This window comes from Panthera pardus, unplaced genomic scaffold (genome assembly GCF_024362965.1).
Source record: "Panthera pardus isolate Hobbes unplaced genomic scaffold, ASM2436296v1 HiC_scaffold_12, whole genome shotgun sequence".
NCBI lineage: Eukaryota > Metazoa > Chordata > Mammalia > Carnivora > Felidae > Panthera > Panthera pardus.
The window spans coordinates 396,197-412,124 of record NW_026526677.1 but is presented as its reverse complement, the minus strand read 5'-3'; the positions used below and the strand labels follow the sequence as shown (position 1 = coordinate 412,124).

Genomic DNA, 15,928 nt, shown 5'->3' with positions numbered 1-15,928 from the left:
GGAAAGGGGCCGCACAAAAGACCAGAAGGCAGAGGGGCAAAGCAGGAAGCTGGGTTAGGCCAGCATGCCCGAGCGCCAGGCAAGGTTCTCGTTTGCGGATGCCACGTGCAGGCTTCTCTCCCACGGGCCATGGGCCACCCGCCAAGAGCTTCACACGCACCACGGCACCCAGGAGAGGGGCGCTCACCACCACCTTTGTACAGATGCTCCCAGAGAACAATCTCCTGGTGGGGCTAAGGTCAGGTTCAGATTCCAGAGTGCCTACCTAGCTTCCCTAACAAAGCCCCAGATCCTAGGGGCGCCTGGGTGGCTCAATCGGTTAAGCATTCGACTTTGGCTCAGGTCGTGATCTCGTGGTTTGTGAGTTCAAGACCTGTGTCGGGCTCTGTGCTGACAGCCTGCAGCCTGCTTAGGATTCTGGGTCTCCCTCTCCCTCTGCTCCTCCTCTGTTCATGCTCTCTCTCTCTCAAAAATAAATAAACTCAAAAAAAATTTTTTCAAACAAAGCCCCAGATTCTAGGATGACATTTCCTAAAACAGTGAGAGCATGTTGACGTGATGAAACTGTCAACTGCCTTATATTGCTTCCACCTGAAAATAATGCACTAAGAGATGGTTTTGTGGAGTTATTAACCCCCTAAAGCTACCACCTTTCTCGTACTTAGTGCTCTAAGGTTAAGAAAATGAGCCATACTCAGTCGGTCGAGTGTCCGACTTCGGCTCAGGTCATGATCTCAGGGTTTGTGAGTTCGAGCCCCGCGTCCGGCTGTGTGCTGACAGCTCGAAGCCTGGAGCCTGCTTCGGATTCTGTGTCTCCCTCTCTCTCTGCCCCTCCTCTGCTTGTGCTCTGTTGCTGTCTCGGTCTCTCAAAAACAAATAAACGTTAAGAAAAAAATTAAAAGAAAAAAAAACGGAAAGAAAATGGCCACAGTCCCACTCAACAAAGGGTCTGGTCTGCACCCTCGGTGCTTGGTGACTCAGCAACACAGCAGGGACCCAGCCTGTCCTACAAGTCCCGGCCGTGACTCCTGCTAGAGGCACACAGACTATGGGGCACGACATGCCACAGACCTTCCAGGAGAATGACACTTCTGTGGGCACAATGGCTTCAGGGCTCAGGGAAGAGGGCCTAGAACGCTCTGGCCACTGTCGTGAGCGTTCCCACACGTGGATTCCACAGAGTCATCCTGGGACAGCTGCTCCAGTACCTACCCCGCCCCTGTTGTGTGCAGCACACTTTCTTGCCCCACAAGAGGGGTAAATACAGCTCACCCTCAAACCACACGGGTTTGAAGTACACCGGGCCATTTACACGTGACACTGTTTTGGATAAGTACCATACTACAAATGTGCTCTCCTTCCTCAGGATTTCCTTGGCAGCATTTTTTTCTCTAACTTACTTTATAAGAACATGACCTGCGACATACACAAAACACGTGTCACCCAGTGGTTTCTGTCATCGGTAAGGCTTCCAGTCAACAGCAGACTATTGACAATAAAGTTTTCAGAGTCAAAAGTTGTATGTGGCAGTTGGACTGCATGGGGATGGGTACCCCCATCCCTGTGTTGTTCAAGGGTCGCCTGTACCATCGCACATAGACCTTCCAGTGAACCCTTAGACACCAGAAAATGTAACCCCTGAGGCCACCGAAGACACAACACAGCACACCTGAGGGCAGTTTTCCGGGTGCAAATCCTTACCCTGATGACGTGTCACACAAGCACCAGCTCAAAAGGAAAAACAACCCCTAGCTTCTCTGGTGCACTGCGACCCAGGTCCACCTAGAACGGGCAGTGGCGAGGCCTGCCTCCGAGGGCTGCCTGAAGAGGTCAACAAGGCCATGATGGGGTTTGGTACCCGGGGACTTGCCAGAAATGCCAGCCCGGGAATGGGGTCGAATCCCTGAGTCCCTGCCCCTGTGGGGTTCAGTCCCATGGCCTTGTACTCCTCCACCACTGCTGGGCAGGGAAAGGGTCGATTAGGAGGCTGAACATCGTCCCTTCCTGTTCCGTCACGCGACAGTTAGGACACTGGGGGAAAAAAAACCCAGGTGGCCTCTGAAATTACGTTCCAGAGCAAACACCTGTGCAAATACCAAGGCAGAGACCACAACTAGAGATCCCTACAGCCCTTTCCCTGTCAGAACTGCAATCAGAACTCTTCGTTCATGGGGACCCCAGCTTAGGACCTAATGGCCCACCAGCAGCCCCAGCCCAGACATACCTGCCCAGATGCACCGTCCCTACCTCTGCCCCTGTGTTCCAGATAACAGGCCGGGAAGCTGTCTGGCAGGAAGGCCCACGGCCCCCTCCCGGCTGCTGGCCGCCCTCGGCAGTGCTGGTGGTGCTCTGGGGTTCCCCTGCTCAAACTCTAGACTCAGGGCATCCAGGGGGAATAATTGAGCCAGAAAAAATATCTCTCTCTCTTTTCAAATGCAGGAACCCAAAGCACCTACAATTCCAACCGTCACTAAGGCAGCAAGAGCTTCGGTGGTAACTGGCACCTATGCCAAGACCGGAAGCAAGAGTGCCCGTCGCCAGGCCCTGGGCAAGGCTGCCAGGTCCAACAGTGCACACCGGGCCAGGGCTGTCATTCTCCATTCGCCGTCTGCCACAGAGGACAGGAGACCTGGGAACTGCAGACTGCAACGGAAGTGAAAAAGCTAGAGCCCCCTGAGGTCTTTGCAGGGCTGAGATGGCCACGGAGGGTCCGTGCTGGGGGGCTGCAGAGAGGACTAAAGCCAAGCTTGCCCCGTCAGAGCCTTGCCACTTGGCCGGGTGCAGAGAATGCACTGGAAGACGGCAGCTACTGTTATTCGGACTCCACGTTCTCCCATAAACACGAAGCCTGCCGGTGGTCCTGGGACAAGGAGGGTGTGCTAAGTGCCAAGTCAAACCTCACCTGAGCCTCACGTTCTACCCGTATGACCACTGGCTAGAAGGCGGCGCGCCAGGCAGACGCCAGAACGGTATGCAGTCTCCTGAACTGACAACGGGGTAACATGAGCGCCACTAAAGAGAGCACCGCCCCAGAGTCCCGGGCTGCGTTAACTCGGCGCTCTGGCTGCGCGCTCAGCAGCTGTGCGCCCCGTTGGCAAGCTCAGCTCGGCTCACTTGTAGAAGAGGAAGGACGACCCCTACTCCCGGGGTTTGTTGTGAAGACTACGAGAGTTAACAGGAAATCATCCCGCGAACCACTCGGGCTGCCGACGAAAGCAGTGACGACCGGGAGCTGGAAACGAGTTGGCAAAGGGTCACACCTCGCTCAGAGGGGAGAGCGATAACGCGGAGTTGGCGGGGGGGAGGGGGGGGTGCGCCGGACGGGGCGGGGTGCGCTCCCCGCGACTGGAGACCTGAGGCGGGCCACCCGGAAACCCGCCCGCAGGCCGAGGAGCCGCCCAGGCTCGGCGCGAGGCCTCCCTGCCCCGCGCCCGCCCGCCCGCGCCGAGCTCCCCGCCGCCCGCCCGGGGCCAGCGCGGCGCAGGCCTCGCACCGCGGGGCAGGCCTCAGACAAAGCGCGCGGCGTTCGAGGACGGCCCACGCGGCCGGGTCGCGGCAGAGACCCCGGGACCGCCGCGGGCCCCGCACGTACCCGAGAACCTCGTGCCCCTCCGGCTGCGCCCGGGGGCTCACCGCCGCCGCCCGAGCGACACCCTCGACTAGGCCGCCGCCGCCGCCACCGCCGCCGCGCGCTCCCCGACCCGGAAGTGCACGGAGCCGGCTTCCGGGGCTCTCCCGCCCCGCCCCGCCCGTTGGCGGGAACCACTGGGACAAGGGAGGGGAAGAAGAGCCTGAGGTGGCGGATGGCGCCGCTCGCCGCAGCCGAGGGCCCCGAGACTTTGGAAACACTGTTCAATGCCGGACCGCCGCCAAGGAAGACCAGTGTCTGGAGGAACTTGTGGTGTCTGGGCCTCCGACGGTAGGCTGTTCCTGGCCGCCCTCCCCCGCCGGGAGCTGGTACGGCCCAAGCCCCCGCCCGCGGCCCAGGGCGAATGGAAGCGGCGGTCCGGCACACCTGAGACCCCGCCCCTGAGATCTAGCCCCGCCCCCACGCCTGTGGCCACGCCCCCACGCGGCGGCCCGGCCCTCCCCGCTGCTGGCCACGCCCCCAGCCCCGGGCGCCTCCTGTCCCGACCGAACACTGGCGGAGTCCTACGTGCGCGGGCTCCTCCGGGTGCTGGCCACAGCCGGAGGAGACCGCAGCCCCGCGTCGCGTCCGGCCCGGACACAGGAAACCACGAGCACTGTAAATCACTACACCGTGTGGTGTGGGAGAAGCTGACTCGTGCTAGGAGGAAAGATAAAGCAGGGTAGGATCCGGGGCTCAGGAGCCTGGGAGGACTAGCCAGCGTTAAGTGGTGAGGTTGGACCTCAAAGGGGCCGAGCTGGGCCGCTGTGGGGAGAGCACCGAGAAGCCGCCGGACCTCGGGAAGGAGGCTGGGATGGCTGGGCCCAGTGCGGGGAGTGGCCAGAGGCGCTAGGGGCCCAGGAGGAGCATTTAGGGCAGGATGACGTGTGCTGGCTTACGGGCTCCGCGGGGCGGCGACGCCAGACCCAAGGGAACCGGTCAGGAGGCCACTTCGGTGACCGCAGTTCAGGGACCACCATGGCTCGGGCTCGTGTGGGGGCAGCGCAGGTGCGGGAAGCAAGAAGTTCCTGGTAGGTTCTGAAGAAAGGCGGTGTGTTGGGGGATGTGCGAAGTAAACCCAGGAGCAGGGAGCTTCTGGAAGCCAGGGAAGGAAAAGGAAGGCCCATCAAGCAGGGGCCTGGGTGAGTGAGGTGGGGGCCCTGTGACCCTGAGGACAGCAGCGTTGGAGGGGGGGAGGGCCGCAGGGAGTCTAAAGAGAATGGGACCCGTCACCAGGGCAGCAGCGGCAACTCTTGCAAGTGGTTCCACTGCAAAAGGAAGGAAGAGCAGGGGTGGCCAAGAGGGAGCCAGTCAAGGGAGGGTTGTTTTTATGTTTACAACTGGAGAAGCAAGGGCTAGTTTACAAACCCTGTAAATGACTTTGCAGAAAGGAAGAATGGATGGTGGGGGACTCTGGAGTGATTCCTCTCTGTTGGCCATCGGGTCGGGGTCTGGAGGGGTGGCTGCTACAGCATAGTGCCTCTGGGGTGTCCCCCAGGCCAGGTGCCTGAACCTGGGCACTTGGGCTCCCAGTGTATCAGTCATGTAACCTTCGGAGAGCTTCTCAACCTCTCTGTGCCTCAGTGTCCTTGGCTGTAAAACAGGGAGGTTGAGAGCTGGATGGATGAGTATTGGGATAGCACTTCAGGCGGGGTCCAGCATCGCAACTACCCTGCATCAGGCACCTTCCCCGCCCCCTCCTTCTCAGCTTGGAGCTTGGCATGTGCTGGCCCTTCTACATACACATGCCTGCCTGCTAAAAACCATTGGATATAAAGACGCTACCCAGTAGAGGTTACCAAATGGTAGGGGCCCCCGGCTGACCCTCCTAGAAAGAGTTGAAGCAGCAGCTTATAGCCAACTTGGAGCCCTTTTGGAGAGGCGACAGTCCTTCCTACCTTTATGTGCAGATGTTCCCCAGGGGCTGCTGAACATTTGTCATAATAAACATATGCACCCACAATGGGAAAAAGGCTTACTCAGCAGGCATCCCTGGGCAGAGCACAGCCTACCTAGTCATGTCAACCTGTGCTCACATGTGACACGTGCTCTCAGGAAAGTGCCCAGAGCCATTGGTCTGGGCCCAAACTGAATATAGGTGGTACCTCTTGAGAGCATAGGCACATACATACCTATATCTCCCACCTACTGATGCCCCCCCACAGTAGGTACACCTACTGTACCCCCCATCAGTACTATCACTACAGTGCACAATGACTAGCCACCCACCTGCCACCTCTCACATGCTAGTTCCAAGCAAGGACACACGTGTGCACCCTGCCCACATGCCCCTCTAGATTTGCACTCTGAAGCCCTTGCTTGCACCCTGCCTTCCCAATCCAAAGCACAAGCAGGAACATACATGAAATGGACACTTCTGCCTTGTGCCAGAAGGGTGGAGCTGGGCTGGGAGCCACCTTGGCTGTGTCCAGCCCAGGCCAGCCCTCTCCCCTGCCATCAGGCCTACACACAAACACAGCACCAGAGGAGACTTGGGAAGGTGGGTGTGTTAGTGTCCTGGTCCTACCCTAAGCAGTGATCACAGACTGGGTAGCTTAACCAGCAGTTTATTCTCTCACAGTCCTGGAAATCACGAGTCCAAATTCTGAGGCAGCTGCACTCCCTTGGAAATCTGTAGGGGGAATCCTTTCTGCTTTTTCCGGGTTTTGGTGCTCCGGGCTTGGCTTGTAGCCAAAGCCCAAACAGGACGGGCACGGCCACCGATGGCCCTGCGCACCGCTCTGTGTCCCTTCTGGACTCAGACTCCGAGCCTTCCAAGGTGACGGGTCCCGCCATGGGGACCCAGAGCCCCCACCCACCAGCCAGAGTGCTCCGCAGTGGCCTTCGGCAGTACAGGCCCGCACGTGTGTCCCGAGGGCGTGGCCGGGCTACATCACCCCAACTCTGCCTCTGTCTTTACATGGCTTTCCTTCCTGTGTATCTGTATCTCTCCTCTCATCTATCTCATAAGTCCATTTGCCATTGGATTTAGGGCCTACCCAGGTAAACCAGGATTTTTTTTTAAGGAATTTATTAAACAATCATCATCGTCATTTTTTTTAATTAAAACAAAATTTTTTTTTTTTAAGACAGAGTGTAAGCAAGGGCGGGGGGGGGGGGGGCAGAGAGAGTGAGACACAGAATCGGAAGCAGGCTCCAGGCTCTGAGCTGTCAGCACAGAGCCTGACACAGGGCTCGAACTCACAAACCACGAGATCATGACCTGAGCCGAAGTCGGACGTTTAACAGACTGAGCCACCCAGGCGCCCCAGAATGATTTTTATCGCAAGAGCTTTAGCTCAATTACAGCTGCACAGACCCTTTTTCTCAATAAGGTAACATTCACAGTGTCTAGGCATTAGGATACAGACATCTTCTTGTGGGGACACTATTCAAGCCACTACACAGGGTGATAAGAGTTGCATTTGGAAGCAGTAGGACTGGAGGGCACAGCTAGGGGTCGTACCAATAAGGGCAAGACAGGAACTCAGAGTCACCCTGACTTCTGGCTTTTCCCTGTCCCTGAGTCCCAGACTTCTTTCCTTCAAACCTCTGCCCTGTCCTGAAGGTGTGGGCCTCCTCAATGATCCTGCAGATTCCTAGGGGTTCCTTCAAGACTACATGATCCAGACTTTGCTATCCTTCCACTTCTGACCCCTGATAGAGCTGAGCCAGCTCCTTGCTCCTCTGTATTCTTTCCCCACCCACACCCACAGCATCCTGCACTTGAATATCTATCCCCAGGCTTCAGGCTCCTGATGTCCCAGGCAGGGCAGATGCCTTCCTGGCGCCTCAGCACTTAGCCAATCAGGCAATTTTTTTTTAAGGCTTATTTATTTATTTATTTATTTATGTTGAGAGAGAGAACGAGTGGAGTAGGGGCAGAGAGAGAGAGAGAATCCCAAGCAGGCTCTGCGCTGTCAGCACAGAGCCCGATGTGGGGCTTGATCCCACAAATCACAAGATCATGACCTGAGCCAGATGCTCAACCAACTGAGCCACCCAGGCACACCTGGCAGTGGTTTTGAAGGAAGAAATGAAGTGATCTGATGATGGGAAGTGTGCAGTTCGGACGTCCAGGTTTTGTGACAGGTGATGGGCTCCAGCCCAGGCACATGTGGGATGTGGAAAAAGGAACTAAGAACGGGTGGTGAGTTAGAGGGCAGGAGGGCCACAGGAGAGCCACCAGGGGACCACGATGGCTGAGGCTGAGGGGGCACAGCCCCTGGGTGAAGGACCAGAATGGCACCAAAGAGAAAAGAGTTCCTCTGAAGCTGCCTGGAGCCAGGTGAGTAGAGTCCTCCAGGGAGGGAGGGCCTGGGTGTGAGGCAGGTGCGGGAGACATAGACTGATTGGAGTGAGGTGAGGGAAAGTGGCCCCCTCTGGCTTACTTTGGAGGACTGCGGTGTCAGGAACAAAAAGGGAGCAAGCATCTCTCTACCCCAACAGGGATCCAGATGGCCCGTGATTCCGCCGCAGGGATCCCCTGGCCATGGAGGCATGGAGCTGAGTATGAAGGGAAGGGGACCAGGGCCACCTTGGGGCACCACCCAGGAGTCAGTAACTTCAGATCTTAAACAGTCCGTTCTCATGATTTATACTTTCTCAAAGCCCAAACAGGACGGGCACGGCCACCGATGGCCCTGCGCACCGCTCTGTGTCCCCTCCGGACTCAGACTCCGAGCCTTCCAAGGCGACGGGTCCCGCCGGAGGGACCCGGAGCCCCCCACCCGCCAGCCAGAGCGCTCCGCAGTGGCCTTGGGCAGCGCGGGCCCCACGTGCGTCCCGAGGGCGCGGCCGGGCTACGTGCGCCGGGGCCCCGCGCGTTCCCGGGAGCAGCCGGCCCACCGCGAGGGCGGGGGAGCGCCTCGGGCCGTACCACCCGCCCCGGCCGGCGGGGGAGCCGCCCCGCACGGCAGCAGCGCGGCGCCCGCAGGCCCCGCCCGGCAGGTGGCGGCCCCGCCCCGAGGCCGACGTGCGGAAAGGAACGCGCCGGCCGCGCCCGCGAGGGGCCGCGCGGCGGTGGGCGTGGCGTCCCGCCCACACCTCGCGCCCACTGGCTGCGGCGCAGTAGGGCGGGACCTGCCCGGCGGGCCATTGGCTGCGAGACCCTCATATTTGCATACGGGCCGGCGCGGGGCGCGGGCCGGGCGCCCCGCGCGGGGCGGGAGGGGGAGTCGGGGCCCAGCGGCGGCCGCCGAATTCGGGCAGAGAGCTGGCGACGGTCCTGCGTCGGGGTTGCAGGTGACGCGCGAGGGGTCCCAGACTGGCGGGCGGCGGGCTCGGGCCGGGCTGGTGCGGTGGGACAAGGACGCACAAGTTGGAGGAGAAGGGGGGTCGGGGGTGGGGACGCCCCCCTCCGTCCACCCGGCGGTCCCTCCAGGCGCAGGGCAGCCACTGCCCACCGCACACTGCGCTGCTCCGGACCCACTGTGCGTGTGACAGCGGCTGATCTGTCCCTGGGCAGCGCGACCGCCCCGGCCCCTCTGTGACCCTGCTCTGTCGGACAGGGGACAGCCACACCAGGTGGGAGGGTGAGCACCAAGGCGAGCAGAGGCCAGGGCGCCCCTGTGGACCAGGTCTGCGTATCTGCGTTCAGCAGGGGGGTGGGAGGAAAGGGGAAACATCTTGGGACTTCCCTGCCCTCCGTATGAGGGGGCTCAGGTGGGCCAGATGCGCCCTAGGAGGGAACTTTCTTTTCCTTGTGTGTTTCAGGTGCCAGGATGTGCAGAGTTACCGGGACGGTCTTCTGAACGTTGCCAAGCTGAGGGCAGCCTTGGGCAGGCAACGGGTGTTGTGGTCAGACCTTTGGCACTCAGGACCGGAGCCCCTACTACTGGCCTCTTGAGGGCCACCTCTGGGAACTTTCTTAAGGAAGATGGTGCCAGATTTGGCTTTTCTGTGCATTTCTGCCTCTTAAACAAGGCCGCTAAAAGAGTTGGGATGTGGAGGACCTGCTTGTGGTGACCAGCAACATGCCCCTCCCAGAGGTTGGGGTACCTGGCAGAGCCCCCAGCCCATCTTCCAGGCCTGCTTTCTCTGCCGTGGGTTCTCAGTCCACTGTGAAAACCTGCTGGTCGTGGGGCATGCCCAGAGCAGTCTGCTGGCGTGCAGGTGCCAGGACACTTCCCGCAGGCCTGGTGTCCTCTCCCAGACAGTGGGGGTTGACAGCTGGAACTGGGTCTGTGATTGCCAAAACAGCCTGAGGGAGAGGCGGGATTAGTTGAGGACTGGCATGGAATTGGGCTCACTTTTGGAGGGACCCTGTCCTAAAGGTCACTGTGGTGTACCGAGTGTCACACCCGGCAGGTTTAGTAGGGCCACGTTCTGCAGGTGACAGGGAGGCGTGCATAGCCTTGGGGTTGGGAACCAGTGGAGCTGATTGGCTGCCACAGGGCAATGGCTTGCTGTGGGTGACCCTTCAGTGAGCCCCGGTGTTCTCAGCCAACCCAAAAGGCCACTTTTGCACTGGGGGGGGAGCAAGAACCCTGAGGTCAGGAGGGGCTCCAGTGCCAGCCCCCAACACAGCCTGGCCCTCCAGAGACTCGTGATGATGGCTGCCTGTGTACTCACACCAGGCTTGCCTGGGGAGCTGGCCTGGCCTGGACCTGCCCTGCCATGGACTGATGTGTGTGTTTGTGTGTGTGGGAGCTGGGCCTCTTCTTACCTCAACATAACTCACATCATTGTTTTCAAAGTACAGTTTAAAGCTCAAAAGTAAACTTCAGCAACTCCAAGGTTTGCTTAGTGATTTGAAGCACTTCTGGCAACTTCTTGGGGATGTGGGATTTTGTCCTCCTGGAACACCTAGAGGAAAAAGGTTCTGTCCCTTTCCCCACCCTAGAGCACAGGTGCTACCTGAGGACCCCTCCAAGGTTCAAAAGAGGGCTCATCAGCTTCCTCAACCAGCAGCACACCGGGGACAGGTCCCTGGAAACGGCTTCTGAACAGGCGTTCCCTGAAAACAGACGCAGGAGCCTGGCGGAGGGGTGGGGTGAGCTCTGTGAGCACCAGGCCTACGTCCCTTTGGTTGGTGGGAGAGCAGATAACCCTGGGAGGGCGCGGCCTCGTCTCCAGATGGCACCTGACTTTGCCCTCTGCTGGCCAGTGCACTCAGCTTGAGAGATGACCCTGTGTTGGGGCTCAGGACAAGCCTCCTGGGGCACACCTAGCCCTTCTGCACACAGGTAGGGCTGCGGGCGGGGAGAGCAGACCCCTGGAGCCTGGTGCTGATTGCCCGTGGCCCCAGCCCTCTCACCCAGGACACAGCACAGTCAGCATTTGCATTCCAGACTATATCCCACGTGCCTGTTTGCTTAGCCCTGTCTGGAATGGGCTGCTGTGAGGTGGGCAGTGAGCTCAGGTGGGAGCTGGGTTAGGGCTGGGGGCTCTAGAGTGAGGAGCCCCCTGCTGCTGCCTGGCCTGGCCATTCGCTCCCTATCCTGTTCCACCTTGGGCAGGAAGTGCCCAGTCCTAGTTGCCCCCCACCCCCACCCCAAGCTGTGCCCTCAAGGTGGCATTGCCTCTTGGTGGCTTCCTTGCTCCTTGTACTCAGGACTTCATGTCCCCCGTGGTCGGCCCCAAAGGAAGTGGGGAACACCAGGCCCAGCTCAGGGGCCACTCCAGAAGGCTGAGTCTGTCCCACAGTTGCCAACCCCCAAACTCAGCACAAAGACCCCCATCATCTAGGATGCCCCCCTCTCCTGTTCCCCACGCCTGTGGCTGCACTGAGCTCCTGGGTTCTGACCACCACAAAGAGCTCCAGTCTCAGCCACTGTGCTCAGAGGTGCGACTGCAGGACCAGGACCAGGACTGTGGCCTGGACGTCACTCTGCCCTAATTTGGAGGCCGCAGGCACACAGCTGAGGCTTCACATCCAGCTGGGAAGCAGGGGGGCCCTCGGGAAGGCTGGGCAGCCACACCCTCATGGGGCCTACAAAGCTCCTCTGGGCAGGGCTGCTGCTTCCTTGGTCCTGGCCGATCAGGAGTCTGGGGAGCTGCCCCCACAAGCTCTCAGTAAACTTGACAGGCAGGTCTGGCATGTCCTTAAGTCCCCATGTCCAGGAGCCACCCCAGATGGGGTGGCAGTTCCTGCTCCTGCTGAGGGTTAGGCCAGAAGAGGGGAACCAGGCAGACGAGAGGTCCACACAGGAACCCGGGCCGGGGCTGAGGCTGCTGCAAGCCCCGTACTGTCCAACTTTCAACCCCAGGCTCTCCTTGGGGCTTGCGCTGCCAAGGAGAGCCCCTGGGGGAGGGCGGGCAGAGCAGCCTGAAAGGCGAGGCCCCACAAATGCCCCCAGGCTTTAGGCCCAGCTGACCGCTGGCCCCTGGGAGACGCCCTGCTCAAGAGCCCCAGTTGCGGCCAGCCCCGGGTAGCTTGGGGATACTGCCCAGTGACCCCAGCCAGTCTCGGTTTCAGGCCCCACAGACGCTGTCCGGTGCAACCTTGGGACACACTCGAGCCATTTGGGGCAGTTTATTGAGGCTTTAGGGTCAGGGTAGGGGAGGCAGCATACCTGTGTGTGTGTGTGTGCACACGTGTGATGAAGGACACTTCCCACATGCAAGCACACACCCAGAGTTGAGCAGTGTCCACATATCATCTCCCATCCCCTACAAGGAGCCGTGGCCTTTGGGGCCTAGCGAATTCTGAGCCGGTCGTGCCCCCTGCTTCTCCAAGGGGCCGGCAGACTTGGCAAGGACTAGGGCAAGCACCCTCAGCCTCCCGCTGCCCCCCAGAGCAGAACCCCCTGGGCTCTGAGGCATTCTGTCTCAGGCCCAGGGCATCAGGCCTTCCCACTACATGGGCAATAAACCCTCTGGGACCCCTGATGCTGCTGTTGTCCAAGTCGGGCCCCGCCTTGGCTGCCCACGCTCATGTCATGGGAGCCCAGGGCTGGGCTGGCAGTGGATGTCCATTCTGGGGCAAGAGCTGCTACCTCCAGGAGTTCTGCCTCATGGGGACAACTGTGGGGAGGACACAGGCTGAGGGACTGAGGAGGCCACAGGAGAACCCTGACCCACCCAGAATGGGGGGGACAGACATACTCTCTGGGCTCAGGCTGGACACTAGAGCAGGACCGTGGGAGGTTCTGGTGAAAGGCTCTTCTCTGGCCAGAGGCAGAAGATCCTATGGGGAGAGCAGATCAGCTTAGGACTGGGCCAGGCCTCCCCTGCCACCCAACCTCCCTCCAGAACGGCGCTGACCTGTGGGCCAGGGGGGCCCCCATCTGGCTGCGGGGGTGGTGGCGGCGCAGCCCCCGTCTGCTGGATGAACTGCTGCAGGTTACACTGGCGGAGCTCCCGGTTCAGCTCCTCTAGTTCCTGGGCCTGGGCCTGGGGCACAGGGCACCCTCAGGAGACGGCCGCAGGGCTCCACGGACTCGTGCTCCCCCTGGTCACACCCTGACACCCACCCCCCAAGCTGCCCATGCTGGGGACGTCAGCAGGCGCTCGGGGCCCAGGGGGGCTTACCTGCAGGGCACGCTCGGCAGCCTCCAGAGCCCTGCTGACCAGGGCCAGGCTGCCCTGCACCTCCGCGCTCTGCCGCTCCTGGACGGCCAGGTCCTGGCGCAGGCGTTCGGTGGCAGATGCCGTGGGGGAGGGGGGCCCGGGGGCCTCTGAGGCCAGATGGAGTTCAGCCTCCAGGGCACGGGCCTGGGCATCCAGGGCCTGCAGCCGGGCGGCGTGCTCGGCAGTGGCGGCGCTCAGGGCTTGCAGGCGTGCCTGCCCCTCACGCTCCCGCACCTGCTCCCGCCTGAGCTCCTGCTCCCAGAAGGCCTCCTGACCCAGCTCCAGTGCGTTCCTCCGCACCCTTCGCTCCAGGCCCTGCAGGTCTGCACAGGAGCCTGGCATTGGTGCTACGGGGGCCACAGGCTCGGGCAGCGCAGGGATGGGGGCCAGCCCAGGGCACCCAAGGCTGAAGGTCAGTGCTTTGCGGGGCTCGTGGCCCAGGGCTGGCCGTGGCTTCGGGGGGAGGCTGGCCCGGACTGGGCAGCGTTCAGGAGGTGGGCAGCTGTCTGAGGAGGGCCTTCCTGCGAGGCTGGGCCCTGTCCGCCTCAGGACAAACTGGACATCACTGGCAAACTGTCCACAGGTGGCCTGGGCACCCACTGGACACTCCTGGGGCAGCAGCTGCCGTTCCTTCTCCCTGAGACGCTGCACGAGCACAAAGCGGCCCGTCTGGCCTGGGGTAGGAGGAGAGGGGTCAGCCTAGATTCCCTCCACCCTCCATCCACCTGGCTTGAGAAGTGGGGTAGGAGGCGAGGGGTCAGCCTAGATTCCCCCCCACCCTCCATCTACCTGGCTTGAGAAGTTGAGGGAGAGCAACAGGGATCAGCAACCAGCCCCACCCTCCTTGGGGGAAAGGGGCCATAGGAGCAGGCCCAGTCTCAGGTGCACCTGCTGGGCCATCTGTGCCGGAAAGGACTCACCTATTGCTTGGGCCAGCGCGATGACCACTTCCTGACAGGTGGTCTGCTCTGAGACCCCACAGACCACGCGCTGTATGCCATCCACCCACACCTTCAGCTCCATGGCTGCTAGCCCTGAGAGCATCCCTGTCCTGCACGGACGATGAAGGCCACACAGTCAGGCCCAGCCTGGCTCTCCTCTCTTCCCCCAGAACTGGCTCAGGGTTACTGTCCCCCCTGACGTCAGCCCCGCTCTCCTGTGCCCAGCCCCACCCTTAGGCCACACATTCTTGGGGTGGGAGTAGTGGAGACCCCCCCCCCCCCCGGCAGGGGGAACCAGTCCGCCCTCAAGGGGCACTTTGAGGCTCCTCCACTGCCCAGCCTCCTCTCGCCTCACCCCAATCCCGGAACGAGGCGAATCATTAACCAGATCCAGGACTTCCTGCCTCCCCAGTCACCTGGCTCGAAGGGCACTGCCCCTCCCACGGGACGCCGTCCTCAGGCACCCAAGGGCGCCCTCACGAAAACACGGCGTTCCTCTGCCATGGGAACGCCCCCTCGCCCGAGACGCAGACCTCGGCCCTCCGGAGGCACGGAACCGCGCCTGGGCGGTCCCTGCCGGCGCGGGCAGCCCCCTTCCCGCTCCCCACAGCCGCCGCGCTTGCCGTCTGTGCGGCGGGGGCCGTTGCAGGTGCTGCGGGGCCCCCCACGGCCGCCCAGCCCGCGCCCCTCCGTCGGAGTTGCCGCCCAGGGCCGTGCCCCGCACTCGGGAGGATCTGGGGCCCTGCGCTTCTCACCTGGGCGCTCGCCGGCCTCCCGGCCCTAGGCTCGAACTGGCTGCTTCCCGGCGGCCGGCGCCGTCGCCGCCGCAACCTGCCGCCTCCAGCGCGGCGGGCGAGCCCCGGCCCGCAGCTCCATTGGCCCGCAGCCCGAGCGCCCCGCCCCGAGCGCCCCCATTGGTTCCCACCATCGCCTCGTCCGCCCCGCGCCCACACCCATTGGCTACCTCTCTGAGCCCCGCCCCTCCCATTGGCTCCCCGCCCGCCCCGCCCTCAGCGGCGCCCAGGTGTGGGCGGAGCTCGGCAGCGCGGAGGGGCGGGCCGAGCCTGGTCCACGCACGCCTGAGGACCGCGAACTACGCGGAAGCGCGTCCCTGGCCCCCGGGCGGCGCGTGGGACAGGTGTCTGGCTCCGCTCCCGGGCCGACCTCCTCAGAAACCTCCCAGTCTGATGAGTCTTTTGCCTAGAGAGGGAGCGCCGGCCTGGGACCCTGCAGCTTCTGCGCCGAGAGGGGCAGCGGGGTCCCCAAGGCCAGGGCCCCACCGACCTTGCTCCCTTAGGGCGCGTCGTCGGGACGCACAGGGGTCGGGGAACCGTGAGCCCCCGCGGGAGGGAGGTGGAGCTGGCGGGCCACTGCAGCCAGGTTGGCAATCCCGGTGAGGGGAGAAGGCCGCCTTCAGGTTGCTGGGGACAAAGCAAGACATAGACCCTGGGCTCTTTTCCCCCACCCCTGCCTGCCCCCAGTGGAGATCGGTGCCCTCGCGAGTTGTGGACGCCCGCGGGCACACTCCGGCCTGGTAGGACCCAAGCCAGCTCGGCAGCCAGGGTGCCTCACAGCCTCAATGCTGTCTGTGGACCAGGCATTCAGAGCCCTGTTTCTGCCACGGGGGTCCTCCTGCCAGCCTGTATGTTCCGCGGCACAGGAAGTCCTACAAAAACGCGAAGTTGAGAGTCTGAATGAATGAGTGAATGAATGAATAAAAGAAAGAAAGAAAGGAAGGAAGAAAGAAAGAAAAGAAAAGAAAAGAAAAGAAAAGAAAAGAAAGAAAAAGCTAGAAAGGGGTCGGGGTGAAGGCTGGAGAGCATCAGTTTGTGTGTCAGATCTGGTG

At 61.6% G+C, this 15,928-nt stretch overlaps 2 protein-coding genes and 1 long non-coding RNA gene across 10 annotated transcripts in view; 1 reads left to right on the top strand and 2 right to left on the bottom strand.

The window, feature by feature from the left end:
* PHRF1 (PHD and ring finger domains 1) overlaps nt 1-3,725 on the bottom strand; it is a 30,623-nt gene extending 26,898 nt beyond the window's left edge. For 5 of the 7 annotated variants that reach the window (XM_019437624.2, XM_019437626.2, XM_019437629.2 and 2 more), the window contains exons 1-2: nt 3,593-3,724; nt 3,115-3,232 (exon numbers count right to left, since the gene is read on the bottom strand). The gene's annotated coding sequence lies outside the window, so the exon portion shown is untranslated. Of the gene's footprint in view, nt 1-2,247; nt 3,064-3,114; nt 3,233-3,592 lie in introns of those variants that run through there. The other 2 variants (XM_019437625.2, XM_053899268.1) reach the window with 2 other exon arrangements.
* Nucleotides 3,726-8,761: 5,036 nt separating this feature from the next.
* LOC109259828 (uncharacterized) lies at nt 8,762-10,365 on the top strand. The gene is made up of 2 exons (XR_002076774.2): nt 8,762-8,872; nt 9,344-10,365. It is a non-coding gene; the product is annotated as an uncharacterized LOC109259828 (long non-coding RNA).
* A 1,724-nt stretch (nt 10,366-12,089) lies between these two features.
* On the bottom strand, nt 12,090-14,969 carry RASSF7 (Ras association domain family member 7). 2 transcript variants are annotated; one of them, XM_019437574.2, is made up of 6 exons: nt 14,838-14,969; nt 14,062-14,192; nt 13,103-13,815; nt 12,836-12,964; nt 12,677-12,758; nt 12,090-12,595 (listed from the first exon to the last, which is right to left on the bottom strand). In XM_019437574.2, the coding sequence occupies exons 2-6, from the start codon at nt 14,183-14,185 to the stop codon at nt 12,564-12,566; spliced, it is 1,080 nt and encodes a 359-aa protein (XP_019293119.2). In that variant the 5' UTR covers nt 14,186-14,192; nt 14,838-14,969; the 3' UTR covers nt 12,090-12,563. The 2 variants fall into 2 exon arrangements, with proteins under 2 accessions (XP_019293119.2, XP_019293118.2); XM_019437573.2 differs by having other exon boundaries at nt 12,090-12,758.
* Nucleotides 14,970-15,928: the final 959 nt, after the last annotated feature.

Excerpts from the sequence above, each read along its gene's own strand:
- RASSF7 (XM_019437573.2), bottom strand. The coding sequence starts at position 14,185 with ATGCTCTCAGGGCTAGCAGCCATGGAGCTGAAGGTGTGGGTGGATGGC. Across the intron at positions 12,965-13,102 it reads CTGCCGAGCGTGCCCTGCAG|GCCCAGGCCCAGGAACTAGA; the intron begins GTAAGCCCCCCT and ends CCTGTGCCCCAG. Across the intron at positions 12,759-12,835 it reads GGGGCCCCCCTGGCCCACAG|GATCTTCTGCCTCTGGCCAG; the intron begins GTCAGCGCCGTT and ends CTCTCCCCATAG.